The sequence below is a fragment of the Nycticebus coucang genome, chromosome 1, assembly GCF_027406575.1.
Source record: "Nycticebus coucang isolate mNycCou1 chromosome 1, mNycCou1.pri, whole genome shotgun sequence".
NCBI lineage: Eukaryota > Metazoa > Chordata > Mammalia > Primates > Lorisidae > Nycticebus > Nycticebus coucang.
In genome coordinates this window covers 165,142,625-165,170,030 of record NC_069780.1, presented here as the reverse complement: position 1 = coordinate 165,170,030, position 27,406 = coordinate 165,142,625, and the positions used below count along the sequence as shown (strand labels likewise).

The 27,406-nt window shown below is 36.6% G+C and overlaps 1 protein-coding gene across 2 annotated transcripts in view; it reads left to right on the top strand.

Annotated features, from left to right (window-relative positions):
- WDR70 (WD repeat domain 70) overlaps positions 1–26,897 on the top strand; it is a 345,496-nt gene extending 318,599 nt beyond the window's left edge. For both annotated transcript variants that reach the window (XM_053592015.1, XM_053592008.1), the window contains exons 15-19: positions 336–436; positions 2,060–2,139; positions 4,091–4,207; positions 6,087–6,249; positions 26,716–26,897. In XM_053592015.1, coding sequence (XP_053447990.1) covers positions 336–436; positions 2,060–2,139; positions 4,091–4,207; positions 6,087–6,249; positions 26,716–26,803 — 549 coding nt within the window. In that variant the 3' untranslated portion in view covers positions 26,804–26,897. The remainder of the gene's footprint in view (positions 1–335; positions 437–2,059; positions 2,140–4,090; positions 4,208–6,086; positions 6,250–26,715) is intronic.
- Positions 26,898–27,406: the final 509 nt, after the last annotated feature.

The window sequence follows — 27,406 nt, the reverse complement described above, 5'->3', positions numbered from 1 at the left end:
GGTAAGCTTAACTAAGTGAAGTGGATTCAGCCTTCCATTCAGCCTCATGACAGTGGAGTTAGGAGGCCTAATGTTGTGGTTCCAAGGCTGTCTGGAGAGGGGAGTAATGTTCGGAAGGGAACATCTTTTTTACTTTGGTAGCCTATTGCACAGGTAACAAGGGATGGAATGGAACTTAACCTCAGGAATACAACTTCATGGCTTAGCAGAAAATGTCCTTAAAGTTACAGGTAACCTCAGGATGATATTTGATTTACTAAATTAGCCATCAAAGTAGCAGCAGATATTTTCCAGCTTTGTTTGGCCTCTTGTGACAGCATGTCTTTCCTCTTCAGAGTGTTGTCCGATGCCTGTGGCATCCAAAACTGAACCAGATCATGGTTGGAACTGGAAACGGTTTGGCTAAAGTCTATTACGACCCCAACAAAAGTCAGAGGTATTTCCTAAGTATTTTCTGTTTTAGATGGATAACAACAAATGGGGAGGGGCTTTCTTTCACCCCTGCTTTTATGTAGTTCTCCCTTTGATAGGGATCACCCTTTTAGAAAATGCAGCTGGCACGGAGTAAAGCTTCAGACTCCTAGGATTGTACTTTAAAGAGGATTTGGATATTGCCCTTGATCCATAGTGAATTCAAAGTGAAAGTTTCCTGGGGATTTGCAGTTCTTTAGCTGAAATGTTGAATGCAAGGGGGGAAAACGTTTTGTCCACTTTGCATACCACTCTGGACAGTGGCATTAGCAGTGATGCATGTAAGGGATTAACAAAGCAGGGAACTCACCACTTAGAGGAAATGGAAACAGCTTGTCCTTTTCGTTCCCTTTCTTTTTTGTCTTTTAGCAGTTACTGATTTGGGTCTTTGGCAAGGTTATCCTCTGCCAGCAGAAGGGGACAGCACAGATAATTCTCCCCAACCCCTACGCCCACCCCAAATGTCAAACTTATTTATACCAATGTATTTCACCTTAAGCTCTGTCAGTCCCTCAGTCATTTCCATTTTCTTGGGCACAAAGGTGGACATGTTTTGCTTCCCCAAAAAGGATGGTTTGGTTTTGCTCTTAAAGTACAGCCGTTAATTTACTCTTTCTTTGGAGTAAGCATCAGTTGCTAGCAAGTATTAAAATTTATGTGTTAAATTCACTGGCTCCCATATAAACCTGTTTTGAGGTTCTATGTCCTTTCTGAGGGAAGGAAAGCCATTCCCTATTAATGAATATTTGGTGACCATAATTTTGCTTGAATAAAAGCAGTCAGCCCTGTCTTCTTTTAGAGCTTTCTGGACTAGGGTTGGAATCCTTACCCTATAAAACAAAGTATATATTATGGTATTTAAAAATAAATAGGATTTTATTTGTTTTTCAATAAAGAAACTGAAAATGCTATAGTAACTAAAATGAGAAGGAGTCTTTTTCACTTTAGAAAACGATGAGCCTGATTTCTTAACACCCCTTCAGAAGGCACTTTATTTAGAATCTTTAAGAAATTTGCATGTTTGTATTTGCTTCTCTTGAAAGTAATCGCTCAGTATTGCTAAAGAGAGGTAAAATGTTGTAAGCACACTTTTGGTTAGCTCCACACATTCTTAGGTGGTAGCCCCTTGGCGACACTGTCAGCTAACTCAGTTCCAGACACTTACAGTCTTGTATTTGGGATGTGGACATATGCCACTTGGAGTATAGACCACCCAGATTGCTTTCATCTGGGATATAAATTAAAACTTGAACCCTGTGACCTTTATGGTGAAATGGCCAGTTAATTAATATTTATTTAAGATCTTAAATTTTTAAGTTATTTCTGTGGGATTTTTTTTAGCTTGTGTCCTAGTGGCCTATTACTCCTCCAACCCTTTTGCTTGGTAATAACTACTGACTGACAGACTTGCTTTCTGTAAGTTTAATCCCTTGTCACTAAGGGTCCATCTGTTGCCATCCCTCAGAAAGTCAAGGACTTCTCTAGATAGAGTATGTGCAGAGTATGTTCTTGAAAGTTTCTAATGCTTTCAACATATATCTTATGTTTGTAAGACTATAAAGAAAATGATTTGCTTTTCCCCCTGTAGGGGAGCAAAATTATGTGTGGTTAAAACCCAGCGGAAGGCGAAACAAGCTGAGACTCTAACCCAGGACTACATCATCACCCGTAAGTCTAGCATGCGTCTCCCTTCTACTCTCATGTGGTGTTGGTTGCATGGTTTCAGAAACAGAAAATGCCCTCAGAGCTCAGGCATATATTACAAAATCTTCGTTCCTGTGGGTAGGTTACAAGTCATGTAGCAGCTAACCCTGTTAGCTTCTGTGCCTCATCACAGGGACAGGGTTATTTCATGTAACTTTCAACTCAAAAGAGAAAAGCCTATTTGAGCTTAATGCATTACATACACTACAGCAGCCTTTTAAAGAATAACAGTCTGTTCTAAGAATAAACGAAAAGAACTGGTCTTGGAATCAGGAGGCCTGGGTTTGTCCAGTTCCACCTCTGACTGGTAGTATAATGTTGAACAACTGAACTTCATCAGGAGAGTGAGGAGACTAGCTGAAGGGTCTGCTCTAGTCCCCTCTGAAATTCTATGACCATGTGGTAGACTGCTCCGGAGGCATTAATAGTATATCAGATTTACTACCTGGGGTATAAACAGAAAGCTTCCTAGGGCAGAATGGATTCTCTCAACATTTGTCACACAACCTCATTAATTTGACAGATTTGTGTTCCCAGAGCCACTGTCTCAAACCTGCAGCAGGTGACAGCTAGGAAGAAAATCTTGGATGCAACAGCAGTTGTCCTTAGCAGATGGCCTTGTGGACTTTTCAGTGAATCAGTCTACAGACCAGGGGGCGCTGTACTCCTGCGTTTTCTCCCCAGTGGTGGGGCTCCCTTGGAGCTTATAATCAGTAAAGAGATCCCAGGATACTTTTTCCAAGAGTGGAAGTGTCAAAGTCAGTGTTATAACCAGTCTAGCTCATGTAATTACATGCGGCCTACTTAAATTCCCCTAGTCGTTTGAAGTGAAAAGCTATTTTTCCCCCTCCTAAAAATACTGTTGTGTTGAGTTGCCTATAGAGTGACTGGTGGCTGTGTTTCTGAGCTTCTCAGTCTCAGGCAGGCATGTTTTACAGGTGAGTGATATGGCCTGGCCCCCGTTGGCAGTAGGAGGAGAGGGTAGGAGGGGATACTGAAAGAAGATTTGAGGGGTTATAGATATTTCATTCATATTATAAATTCCCTTTAACCCTTTACCTTCTTTCTCCTGGTCCCCTAGAAAAAGTTTCTCTTTTAAAAGAGATTTTACTCTATATGGAAGGGTTGAAAGAAATTGTGCTGGTACTTTTGAGGGGCATGAAAAAGATAGTTATTAAACATGTCCTCCTTTTCCTTTGCCCTCAGAATTTTGTATTATTGCCCTTCTAAATTTGTATACTCTTTTATATACTAAAATTTGATTTTAGACACTGAGTAAACAGACAACCTCGGTTAAACAAATGTCACTCTTTTTTATTCTCTCGTTTTGTCCACCTTACAGAAGGAAGGGTAAGGTCTCCATGCCAGGAGATTTAGGTACCCCTTGTATTCAAGGCAACCTTTATCCCAGTTTCAGTGGGATAAGCACTCTTCCCTTCCGGTTACTCAGTGCTGTCACCTCCTCCTGAGAGGTGGTCACATTTCAGAAACGTGTGAAGTGATTCCAGTGTTTATGAGGCATCTGAGGAAACTTCTGGGCTGACAGCAAGCTGCTGGCATTGTTTACACTTGGGTCCTGTAAGAAAATAAGAGGCAGGCCTAATAGGTGTTTCTTTTCAAAACCACGACAATTAAGTTTTAACTGCTACTCATGATTTGGGAGATGGGGATCCTTACCAATGTTTCCATGACAGTATTTGACAATATTTCTTGAGTGCCATTAGCTACCAGGAGAGGTGAATAATAAATCTGGTCTCAAAAAAAATTGGCTAATTGGTTACAGTAAGACTGTCTTTTATTATTAGATGAAGGCTGTCATTATGACTTCTATTTAATCTCTCAGTCATGCCTTAGCTATGTTTTTGGATGAAAGGGTTATTATTATAATAAAATCTTCAAATGTGACTTCTTGCAGCTCATGCCTTGCCTATGTTCCGTGAGCCCCGCCAACGGAGTACGAGGAAACAGCTGGAGAAGGACAGGCTGGATCCCCTGAAGTCACACAAACCCGAACCTCCTGTAGCAGGCCCAGGTGACTATGGTTTAACTGTGGGGTTTGAGGGGCAGGATGGACTAATTGATAGCAAATTGGGAGGATCATCTGGGCCTGGATGCTTCTTTGTCTCCAGAGAGATTTTACCAGACAGTTGTTTTTAAAATTTCTTTTTAAAAAGCAACAGAATTTTAAACATCTGATGCAGAATCTCAGTGTATAAAACATAAAAATGTAGCTGCAGTGCTGAAGTAGGAAGGAAGCCTGGAGCTCTCTTTGCTGAATCTCCAACTTGAGCCATTATAGGTGACCTCAGTGGCACTCAGGGCTCCTTGGAACCCAATGTTAAAACCACTGCTCTCAATATTGGCTTAATATATAACACTGGGCCATTCGATTAGGTTTCACACAAGGCAGAAAGTGGCCATCCATTAAATTTTGTGTTAATAAAATGATGGTGCCCACATTACTATAATAAAATGAACAAAAATCCTTAAAGTTTTTAAGAAGTAGATGCCAGAAGAAAACAAGGCAGCACTGGTTATAGTACAGCACATGCCTGTTTCTGTTTTCACCTCTGTGATCTCCATTCATTCCAGGCTCCCAAGCCTACAGTTTTGGACTCATTCATTCATCTGAGCCTGAGTTTGGGATCTGTATCCATTTGGCTCACCTTTTCAGCACTGACAACATTTTGCATATCAATCTCAATAATTATTATTTTTTTTTTTACTTTCTCTGCTACTATCCTAATCAAAGTTACCAAATAATGTTCTGGTTTGAATTATTCTGAGCCCTTCTTACTAGGCACTTTATCTCAAGTCACTCCCTCTCCGCCATCCCACCTCCATTCCTCTTACATGTTAACTTTTACCTCTAACTCCTCTAGCTTTCATGTTGCTACTGCCCAAAACCTTCATAAGCTTCCCTCTGTCCAGTTGTATTTTTAGAGATTCAAGGTTCTTTACAATCTGACTCTGACCTACCTTTGTAGATTTATACCTCACTTCTCTCCTACTCTGATCTTCTGATATGACTGCTGATTTACTCCTATCCCCAGAAACCCATTGGACTTTCCTCTGTCTGTATTTTTGTAGTTAGTCTGCTCATTGGACATAACCTTCTCTACCTTTTGAGCTTTCCTAAATTGTATCCATCACCTTCCATAAAGACCTTCTCAGCCACCTCAGATGGAAGTGCTGGGTTCTTCCTCACACAGTTACTGACTACACACATTCTCTGCCAGTTAGTTATTTCTTGCCTTATTTAATTTTTTCTTACATTGATTTATGAAATGAATATTTAGTATTATTTGGCTTTTCATGTGTTTATTTTATCATCCTGAAAAGTCATACTTTTTTTGAGTACCAGTCACCATTCTAGCTTTCTAGCTGCTGGAGATCCAACAGAGAACAAATTCCTGCCTTGAGGCATTTCATGTCTAGCAAGGCAATCTCAGTATACTAAAACATGAACCAGTGTCTTCAACTTATTTGTTTTCTCTTATGGTATCCAGCAAAGTAGAAGGTATTTGGAAGATGGCAAGCTGTAAGATATGTTTTTTTAAAACTAAAGTAGCATCTAAGGGTATTAGTTATTTTTATTAATTGAATTTCACATGATCATGCCAGAGGAATTGTTTTAAGGCATATACATGGCAAATTTTTGTCTTTTTTAATATTGATAATATTCTATAAGTTACATGAGACATAACAATAAAATACCTCTTCCTATTTAAAAATGTTATGGGGAAGTTGAAGTTTGGTTATCTCTTACTTTTGGTTCTAATTATCAGAAAGCTGAAAAGATGGTACTCAAAACCCCTGTGGTTTGTGCTCAAATACAGTGTATACAAGGTATATATTATATTCAGTTTCTGATGTGTATTTAGTTTCTACTTTGATTCTTTTTGAAATAGGTCGTGGTGGCCGAGTTGGAACCCATGGGGGCACTCTGTCATCCTACATTGTAAAGAACATTGCTTTAGACAAAACCGATGACAGTAACCCCCGGGAAGCCATTTTGCGTCATGCCAAAGCAGCAGAAGACAATCCATATTGGGTTTCTCCAGCATATTCCAAGTAAGAATATTGCTTTTTAAAATAGAGCAATTACTATGTTTAATGAATTAGGAAGAACACAGTAATGGTATTTGGGGGTTCTAACTTTTCCATTTCTTAATAATGGCTGAGTAGCCAGCCTATTTTTCTTAATTTACATTTTTTCTTTAAAAATGGGCTGGCTACTCAGAGTCTTAAAGCCTAGGCATGTGTTTATATTGTAAGACTCTAAAATAGTGAATTTAAAAACTAATCCAGTTTCCATCAGTTATAGCCTAGTATAATCCATTATGTGAATCCATCCTGCCTATGATTAAAACAAAATAATCACTCTTTATGTGCATGATCTTAGCTGAGGAGGGCTAAATCAAATGAAGGGGAATAGTTTGTAGATCTGGTATTTATAGAACTGTATATGGAAGTAACACTGCAGAATGATCCTGCCTGCTCAGATTCCCTAAGATAGCTTAACATGCGTGAACATGTAGTGGTTCTCAAAGCCACTAAATCAGCTATATTTACATTAAAGAAAGGACTAGCATAGAATTTTTAGTTTTTAATTTTTAAACTTTTTATTTGAATTAATTTTAGACTTACAGAAAAGTTGTAAAAAATAGTAAGAGAGTGTAAATATACTCTTCACTTGATTTCCGCCTAACGTTAGCACCTTACATAACCATGAAGCTAACATTGTACAATACTATTAACTAAGCTACAAACCTACCTGGTGTTCACCAATTTTTCCACTCACGTCCTTTCTGTGTCCTAGGATCTTAATTACCTGTAGTTGTTATTTTACCTTAGTCTCTCAATCATAACAGTCTTTCTTATCTTTCATGACCTTGATGCTTTTAATGCATACTGGTCAGTTATTTTGTAGACTATCTCTCAGTTTGGGTTTGCTTGATATTTTCTCATATCTGGAATGAAACCATACATGTTTTGCAAAAAAAGCATAGGAGTATTGTGTCCTTCTTTGTACATGATATTAAGGTCTTAACAATGTTAATATGTCTTATTACTGGTGATGCTAACTTTGGCTATTTGGTTAAAGTAATGTCTGCCAAGTTTCTCCACTATAAAGCTACTATCACTCTTTGAGTTGATAAATTTCTTGAGGATGATATTTTAAGACAATGCAAATCCTATTTCTTTTTTGCTCTTTTCTTCTATATTTATTAATTGAAATTATAACTAAAGGAAGACTTATCTTTTCTCCCACATTTATTTATTTCTTATTTTTTCACATTGGTATGATCTAAAATATTTACTTTATTCTATGAATTAAAATCTAATACTATGTCCAGCTTTGGTGAATAGCTGTTCCTTCAGAATGGTTCCTGTCATCTTTCAGTAAGCCCTATATATTTTTTGAGCACATTTTTCTTTTTGATACTATGAGATTTTCCAGGCTCATCTTTGTTTTCTTTTTCCCCACCCCAGAATCCATCACTTCTCCAAAGAGCCCTGACTCCTTTTGTTGGAGGATCCTATTTAGATACCAAGGGCTGGCTAGATGCGCTCATTGCTACCAGTGTGCTGTTGCTTCTAGGGCCTCTTTGCTGATAAAATCAGGAGGAATATCTGAGCACATTTACCTGTTCATGTACACACATCTTTGTTCTGAATATATCAGCCAGTATTTTTACATACATATATGGTTTGTTGTTTTTTTTTTTGGCCGGGGTTTGGTTTTGAACCCGCCACCTCCCGTATATGGGGCTGGTGCCCTACTCCTTTGAGTTACACGCACCGCCCAATATATGGTTTTTTGGTTTTTTGGTTTTTTTTTTACAATTTCTTTCTTTTTTTTTTATCGTTGGGGATTCATTGAGGATACAAAGAACCAAGTTACACTGCATTTGTTAGGTAAAGTCCCTCTTATACTTGTATCCTGTCCCCGAGACCTTTGTCACATCCTATGATGCCCCACTCCTCTCCCTCTTTCCCTCTCCCTGCACCCCTCTTCCCCCACCCCTGACTGTGTACTAAGTCATCAATTGTCCTTATATCAGAATTGAATACATAGGATTCTTTTTTTTTTTTTATTCTGCATTTAGTAACTTTATTTTTTTATTTTTGGAAGATTTTTTTTTTTTATTAAATCATAGCTGTGTACATTGATATGATCATGGGGCATCATTCACTAGCTTCACAGACCGTTTGGATTCTTGCTTCTCCATTCTTGTGATGCTGCACTAAGAATAATGTGTTCTACTTCCATCAAGTTTAATACAAAAGATGTAAAGTCTCCATCTTTTTACTGGCTAAATAGTATTCCATGGTATACATATACCACAGCTTGTTAATCCATTCCTGGGTTGGTGGGCATTAGGCTATTTCCACATTTTGGCGATTGTAAATTGAGCTGAGATTAATAATCTAGTGCAAATGTCCTTAGGATAAACAGATTTTTTTTCTTCTGGGTACAGTTTTTATATTTTAACAACTATCAGTTTTAAATTGATGTTTCTGACTTTAGTCCACAGGGTTCATTTGGCTTTTTTTCCCTTTCAATATTTGTAACTTCTTTCTCTATCACTGAGAAACCCAGCTCTTATTTGTTTAGTTCTAGTATATATGTAGAGTAGTTTCAGAATTACTAACTCATACCATGAGTATACTTTTCCTATCTGGATTACAGCATTTATGTACAGTCCTTTTTGTCTTTAGCCTTACAGTATTGAGTCAAGGTACTGTAAATGTAACTTTTCCAGAATTACTTAAACTTTTCCTCACCACCCCAGTCTGTATGGCTGTGTTATTCATTTGAAATGCAATTAAATTTATATGTTAGTGTTTATATTCCCTTTTTAAGTTTCCCCTACATTCTGTTTATGTTTTGGGGGGGTTGTGTGTGTGAATACTACTGTTGTCAGAGATTTAGAAGAGGTACACCAGAGAAGTGTTTCATCCTCTTTTTGTTCCTGTTCCCCTTCCTAGTCCCCCTTGCCCATTACACCCTATTTTATTTAGTTCTAGTTTATCTTTCCTGTATTTCTTTTGCATAAATATGCATGTGAGTATTTTCTTATATCCCTGTGGTTCTTACATTAAGTATAACATAGTATAAATACTCCTTTTTCTTCTTTTTCTGTTTGAAAATCTATAGTGAAGTATAAATATAGCATATGAACACATAGAAAGTAAAACATTATTTTTTAATATAATAGTATTACTCAAATCCAACTTTTATCACCAAATAGCTTGCTAATCTGTGATTATTCACAAAATAGTTCGTTATCTAAAAACGTCTTCATTAATATTTCAGTGAGAAATGTAACTTTGAGAATACTATTTATTTATTTATTTATTTACTGTTTAGGATTCATGGAGGGTACAAAGAATTAGGTTACACTGATTGTGGTTGTTAGGTTAAGTCCCTCTTGTAATTGTGTCCTTCCTTCAAGAGGTGTACATATACTGTGACCCCCCCATCTTCCTCCCTCCTCCCCTCTCCCTGATTCCTCATTCCCCTATCCCCCCCTTGTATTAGATCATCTAGTGCCTTCATATTAGAATTGAGTACATTGGATTCTTCTCCATTCTTGTGATGCTTTACTAAGAAGAATGTGTTCCACCTCCATCCAGGTTAATACAAAAAATGTAAAGTGTCCATCTTTTTTAATGACTGAATGGTATTCCATGGTATACATATACCACAGCTTGTTAATCCATTCCTGGGTTGGTGGACATTTAGGTTGTTTCCAAGTTTTGGTGATTGTAAATTGAGCTTCAGTAAACAGTCTAGTGCAAATGTCCTTATGATAAAAGCATTTTTTTTTCTTCTGGGTAGATGCCTAGTAATGGGATTGCAGAATCAAATGGGAGTTCTAATTTGAGTTCTTGAAGGATTCTCTATATTTGTTCCAAAAAGGTTGTATTAGTTTGTAGTCCCACCACAGTGTAAAAGTGTTCCCTTTTCTCCACATTCATGCCAGCATCTGTAGCTTTGAGACTTTGTGATGTGGGCTATTCTCACTGGGGTTAGGTGATATCTCAGGGTGGTTTTGATTTGCATGTCTCTGATGATCAGGGACAATGAGCATTTTTTCAAATGTTTGTTAGCCATTCGTCTGTCTTCGTCAGAGAATGTTCTACTCATATCTCTTACTCAAAGGAAGATGGGATTGTTTATTCTTTTTGGATTAATGTGAGTTCTCTGTAGATTCTAGTTATCAACCCTTTGTCAGATTCATACCCTGCAAATATCTTTTCCCATTCTGAAGGTTGTCTTTTTTGCTTTACTTATTGTGCCCTTAGCTGTGCAGGAGCTTTTCAGCTTAATTAAATCCTATTTGTTAATTTTTGTTGTTGTTACAATGGCCACTGAAAACTTTGTCATAAAATCTTTCCCCAGTTCAACATGATCAAGCGTTTTCCCCACACTTTCTTCTAAGGTTTTTATCATTTCATGTCTTAGATTTAAGTCTCTTATCCATCTTGAGTCAATTTTTATAAGTGGTGAAAAATGTAGGTTGAGTTTCAGTCTTTCACATGAGATTATCCAGTTCTCCCAGCACCATTTGTTGAAAAGGGGTTCTTTTCCCCATACTATGCTTTTGTTTGGATTATTAAAGATCAGATGGCAAGTAGAAACTTGTTTCATCTCTTGGTTTTCTATTCTATTCCATAGGTCTAGGTCTTTATTTTTGTGCCAATACCATGCTGTTTTGATTACTATGGACTTGTAATATAGCGTGAAGTCTGGTAGGGTGATGCCTCTGATTTTGTTTTTATTACTAAGAGTAGCTTTAGCTATATAGGGTTTTTTCTGGTTCCATACAAAACAAAGTACTTTTTTTTCCAGTTCTTCAAAATATGATGTTGGTATTTTAATGGGGATTGCATCAATGTCCACAAATCAGTAGCCTTTGTATATGCCAATAACAGCCAAATTGAGAAGCAAATCAAGGACACAGTTCCGTTCACAGAAGCTTCAAAGAAAATGAAATATTTAGCAATGTACCTAACAAAAGAGGTGAAAGGTCTTTTCAAAGAGAATAATGAAACCCTAAGGAAAAAAAATTGCAGAAGACACTAACAAATGGAAGAACATCCCATGTTCTTGGCTGGGAAGAATCAACATTGTGAAAATGTCTGTTCTACCCAAAGCAATCTACAGATTCAATGAGAATACTATTTATAAATACATCATATCAACTACTTTCTTTATTATTCTATTTTTTAAATTTGAATTTATTAGTTTGGGCCTCTCAGTTTGTTTTATCCCCCATCTTTGTTGAGGTATGACTAATAAAAAAGATCTATTTAGTTGTAAGATTTGATATGAATAGTCTTTGGGGCTTTTTTTTTTTTTCACATAATAATATGCCCTAGGAATCTCCCTACATCATTTCATACGCTCATTCTCACTCTTTTTGACAGTTATAGAGTAGTACTCCATTGTATGAATGTATGGTAGTTTATTCATCCATTCTCCTATGTATACGTACATGTATTTAGATTATTTTCAGTAGTTTGTAATTACTAACGGTTCTATAGCTAATAAACTTATGGACATAGATTTTTATATTTTTAGATGTATGTATTTTTCCTTGCTGTCTTTATGTGTTACTAAAGGTTTTCTCTTTAATTATGAGGAAACTGGACTCTATTTTTTAAAACATTAATATGCTTCTGTGCAGAAGCTTTTTAGTTGAAGTCCCATTTGTCTGTTTTTGTCTTTGGTGTATACATATTTGCTTTTGAGGTCTTCATTATGAATTATTTGACTAGATCAATGTCCAGAAGAAATTTTCCTAGATTTTCTTTTAGCATTTTTATAGTTTCAGGTCTTACATTTAAGTTTTTAATCCTATCTTGAGTTAATATTTGTATATGATGAGAAATATGGTCTAGTTTTTATTCTTCTGCACTTTGCAATCCAGTTTTCTCATCATTATTTATTGAAGAGGGTCCTTATCCCAGTGTATGTTTTTTCCGACTTTGTCCAAGATCAGTTAGCTATAGGTATTTGGCTTATTTCTGGGTTCTCTATTCTGTTCCATTGATCTGTGTGTCTACTTCTGTACCAGTACCATGCTGTTCTAGTTACTGTCACCTTGTGGTATAATTTGGAACCAGGTCATATACTTCCAGCTTTATTTTTGCATAGGATTGCTTGGTTATTTGGGTCCTTTTTGGTTCTATAGGAATTTTAGAAATGATTGCATTGAATCAGTAAGATTGCTTTGGGCAATGTAGTCATTTTAGTAATATTGATTCCTCCAATCCATGAGCATGGGATATTTTTCCATTTGTTTATGTCATCTGTAACTTCTTTCATCATTGTTTTGTAGTTTTCCTTTATACTTTATTTATATATTCAATTGTATAGACATATTATACTTTTCTAAAACAGTCTTTTGCTTTCATAAGCAATACTAAAATTGATCTTTGGAAATACATTTTCTCCATATATACAGAACTTACAGAAATAGAATTGCTAAATCAAAGGGTATTTGCATTTTTAATTTATTTAGGTAGTGCCAAATTTTTCTCCAAAGTTTTAAACAACTTGACTGATGTATCAGCGCCTCTTCCTTTTCCTCATCTATACTTAGAGAGTGTATTAATTTACCAATCTGATAGCTGAAAATTTGTAATTTGTAGTTTTCACCTATATTTTTTATAATTTTAAAGCATATTTTCATGTTAAAAGTCCTTTTTCCCGTGAACTTTCTATTTACATCTTTTGCCCATTTGTCTATTGGTTGATTCATCTTTTTCTTGCTGATTTACAGGAGTAATAAGAATTAACCCTTTGTCATGTATTGCAGATATTTCTGTCATTTTTTGTTTTACTTTGTTTATGGCTGTTTTTTTCTATGCAAAAAGTTTTATTTTAAGATGGCCAAATTTCTTTCTTTATTTATTTATTTAGATAGAGTTTTATTTTGTCACCCTCAGTAGAGTCCTATGGTGTCATAGCTCACAGCAACCTCAAACTCCTGAACTCACTCGATTCTCTTGCCTTAGCCTCCCAAGTAGCTGGGACTATAAGAAGCCCACCACAATGTCTAGCTATTTTTTTTCTTTTGGTTGTAGTTGTCATTGTTGTTCGGCAGGCCTGGCCTGGATTCCAACCTACCAGCTCTGGTGTATATGGCTGGCGCCCTAGCTGCTGAGCTACACACATCGAGCCAAGGTGGCCAAATATAGAAGTTGTTTTTTGTTAGGGTCTGTTGGGGTTTTAGTTAGGAAGTCATCTATCATCCAAGATTATTCTTTAAACTCTCCCATATTTCTATTTAATAATTGTATGGTTTCATTTTCTACAGTTAAATCTTTGGTTTGCCTGGCATTATTTTAGTGACAGGAATGAGGTTGGTATATTAATTACCCCAAAACCTTAAGTGTCTTAAAAATCAGAAATTGATTTTCTCATAGTTTTGGAAGCCAGAAGTTTGAAATCAAGATGTTGGCAGGACTGTAAATTCTGTAGAGGCTCTAGGGGAAAATATATTCCATGCCTGTTCTGGCTCCTAGAGGCTACCTCATTCCTTGGCCCGTGGGAGCGTCATTCCCAGTCTTCACCCAGTCCTCACATTGCCTTCTTCTTTGTACTGGTCTTCTCCTTTTCTGTCTTATAAGGATACTTACATGGCATTTAGGAAATCCAGAATTATCTCCTAATCTCAAGATACTGATCTTTTTTCCAAATAAGGTGACATTCACAGGTTCCAGGGATTTAAGGTGGGTTTCTTTGGTGGGACCATTTTTCATCCTACAATAGTAGAGCTCCAGTTTGATATTTTTTCAGTTGGTTAGCCAGTTGCTGTAATACTTTTTATTGGACAATCTAATTTTTCTCATTAAATTCAAATGACACCTTTGTTATTATACATAATATCCTTACATAAACATTTTAGTCAATTTCTGTCCTCTTTGTTCTTTTCTTTTAATTGGTCTATATATTCAAGTATCAGTACTAGTTTTCATTATTGTGGAGCTGCCTACTGTTATTATTCTTTTTTTCTTTTTATAAGTCTCACTTTGTTGTCCCCTGTATAGTACCCTGGCATCATAGCTCACAGCAACCTCAAACTCTTGGGCTCAAGCGATTCTCTTACCTCAGCCTCCCAAGTAGCTGGGACTACAAGTGCCTGCCACAATGCCCAGCTATTTTTAGAGTTGGGGTCTCACTCTAGCTCAGGTTGGTCTCAAACTAGTGAGCTCAGTTGATCCACCTACTTAGGCCTCCCAAAGTGCTGGGATTACAGGTGTGAGCCACCGCACCTAGCTGTCATTATTATTATTATCAGAATTTTTCAATCTATTCTTTTAGGTCTCCATGACTTTACTCTCTAAATTATTTAGTAACCCCTCCAAAATTATTGATGCTTTGTTTAGTGAAATCGAGTTACATGTATATGTTAATTTAGATAGAATTTTATAATATTTATTCCTTCAAACCAAGAATAGGGTTTAGTCACATCACTGTATCCTGTTTTTTGTTTTTGTTGTTATTTGTTTGTTGATTTGTTTTTGAGACAGAGTCTCTCTATGTCACCCTCGGTAGAGTGCTGTGGTGTCATAGCTCACAGCAACCTCAAACTCTTGGGCTTAAGTGTTTCTCTTGCCTCAGCCTCCCAAGTAGCTGGTACTACAGGCGCCTGCCATAACGCCCGGCTATTTTTTTGTTGTAGTTGTCATTGTTGTTTAGTAGACTCAGGCTGGGTTCAAACCTGCCAGCCCTTGTATATGTGGCTGGTGCCCTAACCACTGAATTATAGGTGCTGAGCCTGTATCCTGTTTTTTGATACAGATATTTCACATTTTCCTTTAAATTTATTCCTACTTATTTTATCTTTTTGTGCTGTTGTAAATAGGATCTTTTCTTCCACTGAGTTTATAACTCCTTTGTATATTAAAACATTATGTGGGTATATGCACATGTATTTTACTTATATATTGATTTTTGCCTACAAGCTATTTATGGTATTTTCCTATTGTTTTAAATAATTTTTTATTCAGTTAGTTTAGTTGGGATCTACAGATATAAAATTATCTAATATGCAAATAAGTTTATCTCCTCCTTTCCAATTTTTATAATTGCTATTTCTTTTTCTTATCTAATTGCATTAACTACTGCCAGAACAATATTCAGTAATATTAATGTTAGTGCACATCCTTTTCTCAATGAGATCTTTAACAGGAGTAATTATATTACCTTAAACCATATGAAATTTCCCTTTCTGTGGGTGAAAAAAATCAAATGGCAGCGATTTCATATTTTCGGTCTAATGGCATTTCCCCATAAACATGATGACTTTAAAAGAAAATATACAAGATGTTAAGGAAGAATCAATTTCTTTCTGTTTTATTTATTCATTCAACAAACATTTACTGAATGCCTGCTATGGTCAGATACTATTCTAGGATGTGAGAATATGCTGTCATTGCGAAGCCTATATTTGAATAGACAGAGACAGACAATAATAAATCCATAAATACTAGATAGTAGCAGTGCTAAGAAGAAAATTAAAACAATAATGAGGAGAACATAGAGTAACTGGGAAGAGGAAAGGGTGCTATTTTAAATATGGTAGCCATAGTAGAACCTCCATCACAGTGATCTTTGACCTGAGTGAAAATAGGGAGTGAGCCATGCAGATACCCAGGAGGAGGATCTTATACAGGGAAAACAAGAGGCCTTTATAAAATTTCTGTATCCCTATGGAAGTGATCATACGATTTTTCTACTTTGACCTATGAATATGGTAAATTACATTGCTAGATTTCCTGCTATTGAACCATCCTGGCATCTTTGTGGTTTACTCTTTGACAGATACTAGCCTGTCTTCCTAAAAACTTTGCATGTTTTTCTTTTCTATATACACTCTTAAACTATTTTGAATATCATTACACTTATCTTTTTTTTTTTTTTTATTGTTGGGGATTCATTGAGGGTACAATAAGCCAGTTACACTGATTACAATTGTTAGGTAAAGTCCCTCTTGCAATCTTGTCTTGCCCCCATAAAGTGTGACACACACTAAGGCCCCACCCCCCTCCCTACACTTATCTATTTTATAAAGATTGGATAGGATTCACCTTTAAAACTGTCAAAACCAAGTGCTTTTTGTGGAATGAAGACTGGGTAGTTATTTTTTAATTTATCTCTCTTTCCCATCCCTACCTGGCAAATAGTCTCTTTAGATTTTCTGACTCTTTTGAAGATGCTTGGCAATTAATATTTTGGGGGCTGTTATTCATCCAAATAGTCAACTTTCTTTAAATAGAGTTAATTGAAGCTGAAGATGATTTTGTTCATTGGTGACCACTGTACTATATGTGATTTTGTTGTATTTACAATTGAATAAGGTGCCAGCTTAATAGTATCTCTGCAAGGTGGGTAGGACAGGTATTGTCATATCCTTACCTTACTTGTAGACACTGCAGCCTTGAGATTTGCAATTAATGTGACTGAAACTAGACGTAGTTTAGTTTGAGCTTTCTAGAGGACTGTGCTCTCTCTTAATTACACCTTTTTCCTGTTGCATTTTGCTCTCATCTCTTTTCTTCTACCCAATTTCATTACTTGGCATTTATTGCATACTAAATTCATGGCACCGTCTGTCCATAGAATGTAATTTGTTAGCCAGTATCAGTGCCATTTCTCCCATGTTCACCTGCTGGAGTATACTGCTTACTGCCAAGTGGCAAAGTGTTTGAAAGGAAGCTAATATTTAAAAGGATCATTTCATAAAGGTCACTGTAATTGAGAATGTGTGTCTGTTTGTTTCTCTTTACTGCAATTGACTTCTGTCAGTGATGAAATGAAGATGTATCTCGCTTAACATGTATCCCAGAAAGGCACAGACATTCCACAAATCTACCTGCCTGCACATAACGTGGACTCTGTATTCTCCAGTGATGGTAATGAACACTTTGAACACTTTACACTTATTGATTATTTAAGTTTCATTCTTGGCACTAGCAATATAATAACCATAAAAATTTTCAAACACAACAAGATCACAGAGGACTCTTGTTCAGCCACACATAGCCAGATTTAGTTACAGTTGCTTGTTAAAAGATGCTGCTGGAGGGAGAGGAAAGGAGCTAGCTAGGGAGTGGGCAGGATGGAGATCCAGAATGCTATTTAACTTACACATCAGACAGGGATAGATGTGTGTGGGAGCCTGACCTCTGGCCAGCAGCCTGCCAGCCTGACAGCTCTGTCAATTGTGGTCACTTTTCTTGCCAGATAAGCTGCCATTATTGGTGGCTCAGTCATTTTAATTTTCAGTGTGTATGTCTTGTCTGATACTGGATATGTGAATGTGTGTGTGTGTTAGAATATCAACCCCATCTATAAAGGGTTCATTTAAGTCATGTTGAATTAGTAGGCAATATTTAAAGAGGTCACTCTGTGAGCAAGTGAAGGTTTATATATTATTTGTGTCAGGAAGAGATATAAGTGCACAGAGAGAAAATTACCTTTTTTCCTGAGTTATATTTAGATGACTAATTGTCACTTCTATCTATGTAGAGGCCCATGTTTCTCAGTGTGGTTTTGTGAACTTGCCTACATCAGAGTGGTACATGTGTTTAGGGGTGAGGGTTCTTAAAAATGCAGATTTCTAGTCTTTACCCCAGACCAACTCCATTAGTCTCCGTGGGATTGGGACTGGGAATGTGCATTTTAAGAAGTGTCCCAGGTAATTGTTTTGCATACTTATGTTTGATAATACAAAAGTGATTATGTAAAACAAACCATAAGCAATTCTCTCTTCAGAAAATTTCAAACTTACAAACTAGATTATTTCAATTTTAGAGATTAATAATGAAGAAATAGTATTTACATAGCAAAAGAATTTTCCCCAGGTTTTTTTGTTTTGTTTTATTTTTGTAGTTTTTGGCCAGGGCTGGGTTTGAACCCACCACCTCTGGCATATGGGGCCAGCGCCCTACTCCTTTGAGCCACAGGCACCACCCCCAGGTTTTTTTTAAATAGCAAGCTGATATGTTTTGTTAAACATGTAAATTATTTTGTCCAATGTATTCTACATACAACTTTTTGATACATCTGTTATTATATCGAAAGCAGGGTATATAATAATAATGATGCCTTTATTGTACTTAACACTGTGTCGGGCTTGTTTAAAAATATATGTTATTGGGCAGCACCTGTGGCTCAAAGGAGTAGGGTGCCGGCCCCATATACTGGAGGTGTGGAGGTGGCGGGTTCAAACCTGCCCCAGCCAAAAACTTCAAAAAAAAGAAATATATATATACACACACATATATGCATGTATATAATATATATATGTATATTTATTTTTTTATTTAATCCTTATGACAGTCCTATGAGGTAAGCGGTATTATTGTCCCCATTTTACAGACAAGGAGACTGAGGTTTATCATTTGACCAAAGCCATCTGGGTAGCATGTGGCAGAATTGAGTTTTGAAAACAGGTGTTCTGGCTTCAGAGTCAAGCCTATGATTTTTAACTACTACAGTGTTAAGCTGCCTGTTCTCATCACACAGCAACTAGTAGTTATTGGAAAAGTTAAATAATAGTGGAGCTGGAAAGATTATTATATGAGCCAGTATGGCATAGCAGAGAGAACATTAGAAGTTCTGGGGTTCAGTTCTAGCCCTGCCCCCCACTGGTGAGTCTCTTACCTTCTCTGAGGCTATTTCCCTTATTCATGAAGTATGGAAAGGGAAAGGGCCACACCAACGCATGGCTTTCATGTATGTTTTTGAATAGAAATTGTGGCATACAGTTATAAATTTTATAAATGAGACTGCAGAGAGGGCTTTGGTGATAGCTGGGTTGTATCAGGCCTATATGTTCTCAGAAGGTTTTATCATGCTTCCTTGTTTACCCATTTGGTGATAAGGTAGCTCAGGGTGATTGTATAAGGTTCTTTCTTCTTTTACTCTTTACACAACTTCCATAGGTCTCGTGTATGTCCCTTTCTCCATCCTCACGTAGTCGTTGAACTTTTACATATTCCATTATGGGTCAGTGTGCCCTGTTTTTGAGTCTGAAATGTGTTTACTTATAAATGTGTTTACTCTAAAATATTATGTGTTCATTTCCTGAAGAAAATAGAAAATTCTTTATCTAGAAACATCTTGTTGTCTCTCATCTTCTTATGTGTCCCTAATGTTGAAAAATATATATCTTTAATTAGTTTTCCCCAGAAAGAAGGAATCATTTCAAGTGGAATCTTTTGGTCAAGCCTTTTATTTAATCTTAATAATTCTGCAATTGTGATGACTAGGTCAGAGTTCATCTGGGCCGTATTCTTTCTAAGGGGGTTAACAAGTGTGTCCGCTTGTCAAGTCATGGCTATAATTGACTTTGGCTTTGAGGTTTTCCTTCATAATAAACAATGGGCCCTGAGCCAAAAGGGCTTGTGGTTTATACTCACATACTGATGACTAAATGATGCAAGTGATTTCCCTTCATACTCATTCTGTTACCCTGGAGCTTGGTTTAAACTTTTGGAATGAATCATATTAGAAGAACATCTATGATTAAGAATTTGACCTGTGGACTTCCCATTGCAGCTGACATTTTGACGACTTCACTCTGACCTGAATGCTAGAGAAGTGTAGAAGACATAGGTTAGAGCTTTGTCAGAAAGTCCTGCTAACACTTTGAATCTCTCTCACAAACAGTGTACCTCAAAAATGCTTTTTTAGAATATTGGAGAGGGAATCTTTATTCTTGTCACTGCCCTATACAAAGTTCCTCTGGGTGGAAACAGTGAAGGTGGGACCCAGTTTTTTGGGTTTCTGTCATTTTTCTATGGTACACAGTTGCTGGAAAAGACTCCCTTTATACAAATAATCTTGAGAAACAGTTTTTTCCTGTTTCTTCCCCCCTACTAAGGGTAAAATTAATCAGCACAAGTATCACCTAATCAGAATTTTTAGATTTGAGGAAGACATTTGCTTAAGCTTTTTAAATTTGTTTTATGAAATCATGTTAACTATTAACAAATGCACAGTTACTGAAGTTAAGCAAAGTAAAACAAAAAACCTTTCAGCTCTTTGATTTGTTTATTTAATGGTTGGAAGCAATAACTATGTTGATATCTAAGCAGCTCTCCTTTCTTGGTAACTCTGGTAAACAAGTTGACATATATAGTCAAGTGAAAAATGTTTACTGTTCTCCAAATGAGTTAATCAAACTGAAAAACACAAGTTTCACATTAGCTTTATCTAAGTTTAGGTTTTAAACTGACACTTAGAAACATGGAAGTGTGGGCCAAATATCAGTAAAATAAATAGTCTGGATAAAACTGACTTCATTAAGGCAGATACTTTACTGGTTCTCCAGTGAGACTTACTGGATCCCCTTTAACTCCTTCAGCACCCACAGTGATTATACATTTGGCTGACTGGAAGGTTTCCCTTACTTCCATTTTCTTTTATTTATTTATTTATTTATTTATTTATTTATTTTTATTGTTAAATCATAGTTGTGTACATTAGTGCAATCAAGGGGTACAATGTGTTGGTTTCATATACAATCTAAAATATTCTCATCAAACTGTTCAACATAGCCTTCATGGCATTTTCTTGGTTATTGTATGTAGACATTTGTATTCTGCATTTAGTAAGTTTCGCCTGTACCCATTCTAAGATGCACCGTAGGTGCGGCCCCACCCATTACCCTCCCTCCACCCTAATCTCCCCCCTTCCTTCCCCTTCCTTGGCCCTTTCCCCATAGTCTTGTGCTATAGTTGGGTTATAGCCTTCATGTGAAAACTATAAATTTGCTTCATAGTAGGGCTGAGTACATTGGATACTTTTTCTTCCATTCCTGAGATACTTTGCTAAGAAGAATATGTTCCAGCTCCATCCATGTAAACTTGAAAGAGGTAAAGTCTCCATCTTTCTTTAAGGCTGCATAATATTCTGTGGTATACATGTACCACAATTTGCTAGTCCATTCATGGCTTACTTCCATTTTCTTGGAGTCAGTCCCTTTATAGGGTTTTGTTTTGAGCAAGGGAGATACATCTGCCATGAGGCTGTAAGCTTGAGCTGATTACTTCTTGTCTCTTGAGAAATAAGGTATAGAATTCTGGGTAGTAGATATGCTTTGTTGAATTGGTGGAATATATTTTTTTACTTTATTTGTTTATTTATTTACCTTTTTCCTAAGTTGCTGCCATGTCTTCATGTGGTTCATGTGGTTTGGTTTGTTCCACTCTTCCTTGTGGAATCACCCAACAGAATCTATGTTAAAATCAGTGTATATATTCCATTTCTTCAAACAAGCCAAAAAGAAATTCATTTTTGTGGCCATCAACAACGTAAACAGACACTTAGAAGGTATACTTGTTATTGTTGTTTCCTATTGGCTTTTGAAAGCAAGTTTTTGGACCAGCTTTTAAATGTTTTCAAATCCATTAGAATCTTATCTTTCTGAATATGTCATTTTACTTATGCTTGACATTGTTGATTTACTTTTTTAGTAGTTTGCTATGCCAAGAACAAATTAGGCCATCCCCCAGGGAAGAAGTCTCCTGTTCCGAACTTTGCTAGAGATTGCCTCATCATTGCTGCTCCTCATTATCTTGATAAAGTGGCAACTAAAGAAATCCATTTAAAATGTCCTAGGTAGTCTTGAATTGAATTTTTAAAATATTTCTTATATGTGGATTTTCAAACTTTTTCAAAAGAGTAACTGCTGGAAATAAATTCAAAGGTAAAAATTGCTAAAAAGAAAGAACAGCTGCAAGGTTTAAAGATATAATTCCCTCACTGTGCTCCTACAGAACACTGGTGATCCTTAGGCTAGATAGAGATGTTAAGCATGCTAAAACTGAGTAATCTTTTTTAAAGAACTCTGTCAGCAAACAACATATAGTTCTTATTAAAGATTTTGAACTGTGTTGTAAGAATGTTGGTTTTGAGGACAGAATGGATTGGAATGAGAGAATTTCTTCTGTGGGTCACAGTTCATGCCTATACCCAAGAATCAAAGACAACTCTTTAAAGGATAGGCCTTAGAGTGTAACCTCAAACTTTATTCCTTTACCAAATCTTCACAGCATTATACAGGGCCAACTCTTCCAAATAGGGGAAGTATTTTCCCACAATTAGAGGACAACAAATTTATTAAGAAGCAAAGTTCTAGTCTGGCCGCAGTGGCTCACACTTGTAATCCTAATACTCACTCTGGGAGGCCCAGGCAGGTGGATTGTTTGAGCTCAGGAATGAGACCCCGTCTCTACTAAAAATAGAAAAACTAGCTGGGTATTGTGTTGGGTGCCTGGAGTCCCATCTACGCAAGAGGCTGAGGCAAGAGGATCACTCAAACCCAGGAGTTTGAGGTTGCTGTGAGCTATGATGGAAAAGCACTCTAGCCTGAGGCAACAGAGTGAGAATCTGTCTCAAAAAAAAAAAAAGAAAGAAAAGAAACAGAAGAAAAATTCTTACTCCACAGCCTTACTTCAGAGCCCTGCTTTCCCCCTTTCTTTCTCAAGCTAGGGGAAGATGGAGCTCTTATAGGTACCTCTCAGTGTGGTCCATCAACCAGTGATGACAAGGTGAATATAGGAAGTGAAAGTTAACACTTAAGACTTTTTCCTTTTTCTTTCTTTCTGTTTTTTGTTTTGCATTTTTCTTTTTCTTTTTTGGGGCCAGGGCTGGGTTTGAACCTGCCACCTCCTGCATATGGGGCTGGCACCCTACTCCTTTGAGCCACAGGCACCACCCTTCTTTTTTTTTTCTTTTTAAGAGACAAAGTCTCACTATGTCACCCAGGCTGGATCCAACAGTACCCTTAGAGCTTACTGCAATCTTGAACTCCAGGGGCTCAATGGATCCTCGTACCTCGGCCCCCCAAGTAGCTGGGGCTGCAGGCTCTGTGCCACCCAATTTAGCTAAGTAAAAAAAAATTTTTTTTTTTTTTTTGACAGAGTCTCACTTACTAACCCTTGGTAGAGTGCCGGCGTATCACAGCTCATGGCAACCTCCAAATCCTTGGGCTTAGGTGATTCTCTTGCCTCAGGCTCCCGAGTAGCTGGGATTACAGGCACCCGCCACAACGCACAGCTATTTTTTTGTTGCAGTTTGGCCAGGGCTGGGTTTGAACCCACCACCCTCGGTATATGGGGCTGGCGCCTTACTCACTGAAAATTTTCATAGAGATGGGCTCTTGTGATTTTTTTCCCAGGCAGGTCTTAAACTTCTGGATTCAAGTGATCCTCCTACATTACCCTCCCAAAGTGCTGAGATTACAGTCATGAGCCACGTGCCTGCCCACTTAAGACATTTTATAGTAATTTGATGTATTTGTTGACTCTAATAAAAATCTGGATTTATATTTTGTAGTCTTTTAATTTTATTTTTCTAGAAATATATTTATCTGAAAGGGATTGGAAATTGGAAAACAAAGATTGGTCCTGCCCCACAGGTGGTTTGAGAAGCACTGCCATAGGCAGGACACTGGGTTGGGGGCTGAGGCACTCTCCAAGGTGCCTCCTTTTTGTCTCGGGCAGGCGGGCGCAAAAGCCTAGTTCTTTTTTAAAAATGATTTTTAAAAAAATACTTAAATTTTGGTAGAATATACATAAGATAAATTTATTACCATTTTTAAGTATACAGTACAGTAACATTAATTACATTCACATTGTTGTATGACCAATCTCTAGAACTCTTCATCTTACAAGACTAAAACTTTATATCCATTAAACGACTCTCCATTTCCCCCTTCACCCAGTCCCTTGAAATCACCATTCTACTTTTTTATCTCTATGAATTTGGCCACTCTTGATACCTTATATAAGTGGAGTATTTATTCTACCGTTTATTTATTTAACTATCATTCTGTAGGTTACCTTTCACTCTATTGTGTCCTTTGATACACAGTTTAATTTTGATGTAGTCCATTTTACTTAGTTTTTTTCTTTTGTTATCTGTGCTTTTATTGCCACATTCAAGAAATCATTGCTAAATCTAATGTCATAAAGCTTTTTCCCTATGGTTAGGTATTTGATCCATTTTGAGAAATTTTTGCATACAGTGTAAGGTAAGAGTCTAAATTCGTTCACTGCCTTGCCAACATCATGTGTTGATAGGAGCCTAGTTCTTTCACACAATTACTCCTGAACTAGCCAACTGAATGAAGAACAAGTGATAAATAAGCATTGGGGAAATTTGGATACTGATTTGCACCTTGATTTTGGCAAGCTGAGGAAGGCGACTATGGCAATTTGATAACTAGGTGTCATGACTTAATACTATAAAAACATAATATGACCATTTTGATGGCAACATTGTGACTAGTTCAAAAGTGGAAATTAAAATAAATGTCATGGATTTTTGCAAAAAAGACTATGGTATTTAGATGTTCCACCTTCTAGACAACTTGGTATTACCTAAATTTAAATTCTTGACAGGGACAAAGGAAATTGTTGTGGTGTGGTAATTGGAATTGACAGCCTGATAAGCCTTTACTCTGTGAATTCACTGAATTCAATGCTAGATGAGAAAAAGAAAAGATGCCTCTTTTGAAAAACTTACATTTGTCTTTTTTTTTGTTTTATCTTGGCTGCTAGGAAATTCAAGGCTAAATTATGTGCTCAATTACATACCCTATCATTCCTTGGTTCTTACCTTCTATTTATTTGTTTTGTTTTGATTTTCTTTACAAAGGAACTTTACTAAGGTACAAAACGACGTACATCCAATAAAATGCACCCATTTCACATTTTGAAAAATGTGTATACCTGAGTACTCACCACGTGAGTCAAGATTATAGGACATGTCTATCCCCCCAAGACATTCCCTCATGCCTCTTTGTAATCATTGCTCTCTTTCTACCTGTTGTTAAATAGTTCCGTTGATTCTGTGCTCTTTAATGTTACACCAACCTGCTACTAATACTTTTGCCAATTAGATGGAATATAAAAAAGTAACCCCTTAAATGAAATAGCCTTTTCAAATTCTAGATTTTTTCCCTATGATCTGCCATTTAATTTCATTTTGTATTAAAGAAAAGGAGCATTGCAGTTTCTGAATACTTAAATCTTATTGCAACTAACTATTGCACTATTGATGAGCTAGTGTTGTATGGAACATTGCCAGATATCTTTGGAAGACCATTTTCCTTTTTTTCCCTCTTAGAAATTAAATATCTAATTCAAAGGATTTTTTTAAACCAGGTAAATTTGTTCGTGTATGGTCAACATCTGAAATAAGTACAGATAAATTTGTTCCTGTATGGTCAACATCTGAAATATGTAACAAACGTTGATTGCCAGTGGTCTGCTTTCTAGTAATTCAGCAACTCAAAAGTCCTATGAAAATCTATAGCTGCGTTTTGAAATGTTAGAGCTCTGACCTCTATGTAGATGTCATACCTGTTCCTTAAATTGACACCAAGAAGTTTAACCAAACAGATTGTGTATGGGGACATCGTGGGCTCTAGGTGGGTGTATGAGAATGAGGAAAAACACAAACGGTGACTTATGCATGAGGTATTCTAGGACATAACTTATGTCAGCATGAGTTATGGATGTTTTATACTTCTTCCCCAGGATAATAGGTAGTTTAAAGTTTTAACTCTGTTTTTGCTTGCCATACAGAAGTTCTTACCATTCTGAAATTACCTTTCCACAATGAATTAAACTCTAAATGAAGATATAAGCCAAAATATATCGTGTAATCTTCAGATATTATGCTTTAATGTTTCTTTATAATATGTTACAGCTGTTAAAAAAAAAGAATTCAGCAATAACGTGACAAAAAAGGGCATACATAATAACCATTTGACATTTTCTTGAAATTATTTCCTGTGTGTATGGTATAAAAAGGAATGTCATTGAACCAGAGTATTTACAAAACATGTGAAGTCCTCATGCAAAGATTGCTTAATGTCCTATGTGGTAATATTCCAGCAATGATACCGTATGTGATACTGCAGTATCACAGCCACATATATGATGTATCCTAAAATACTTGACATTTCCATGCATTGGCCTGAGCGTGAGGGTGCAGGGAGGTATTCGTTTGTTTTGCTTTCTATTTTTGCTGGCTCAAATTCATTGTACAGGAAAACTACTAATTCAAATTCTCCATTTATGTGCAGGAGAATTTGCATTTGGACAAGTTAAGTCTAGGAACAACCCAGAGTACTGTAAATAAAGATCATGTGGATTCTTGCTTGGTGATAGTTTGTCCTTCCAAATGGTTCCAGTTACCCTGAATTTTAGGTGAAGGGTGGTGTGAGGGCCCACTGAATTTGATGTGTCTTTGTTTTATTTAAGGAAAGGATGGCGTACATAGCATGCCACGGAGGGAAAACCTTGAGAAGAGTCTTTGGCTCTTTTCCTGAACATAATTCAATTTCCATTATCTTCTTTGCCAGAAGTTTAATGATTTACATTGAATAATTGAGGAATAATTGGTTCTCCACATTTGCTCCCACTTGGTGAAAAAAGCAAAGTCTAATATAATAAACACTTGCTGACTAAACTTTTCCTCTTCAACTTTTGTTTTAGGACTCAGCCCAAAACCATGTTTGCCCCAGTTGAATCTGATGATGAAGAAGCAAAGAATGAGCCACAATGGAAGAAACGTAAAATTTGAAGACTCTCATTTGAGAGCTGTTCATGTGAGGGGGAGTGATACGCGACAGGATTTTTTTGTAATGTTTATTGAATAAATAATACATTTTTATGAACAGGTTTGTACTTTGCATTATTGAACCATTGAAAAGATTGGTAGGTACCCTTCATTAAAATTGTGCTTACATTTTCTTACCTACACCTATTAAACTGTATTACAAATAAACAAAAACCAGATTTTTAGCCCATTACCAAGTACTTTAGGTATTTGGAAACTTGCATGTATTCAGCGATTATTGGTCTTGTACAGATTCTCATAACCATAGAGAGGAGAATGTACATTGAGATGTACATCTGACTTGAGCAATTCTAGGAACATAATATAGAACTAGAGATCAAAAAGCTTAATATTCTGTACAGTTTCACAACAGTTGTTTACATGACTATAAATAATTACACTAAAGGCAAACCAAAAGCATTGCCATACTAAGAAAGAGCATGTATGTGATTATCCTTTAATAGCAGAGTACATGCTTAGGAGTTGGGAGAGCAGACTTCGAAGTGAGACGAAGGTAGATTCAAGGCCTGGCTTTGCTGTTTATTTCTGGCTCACTTTGGGAGAGTT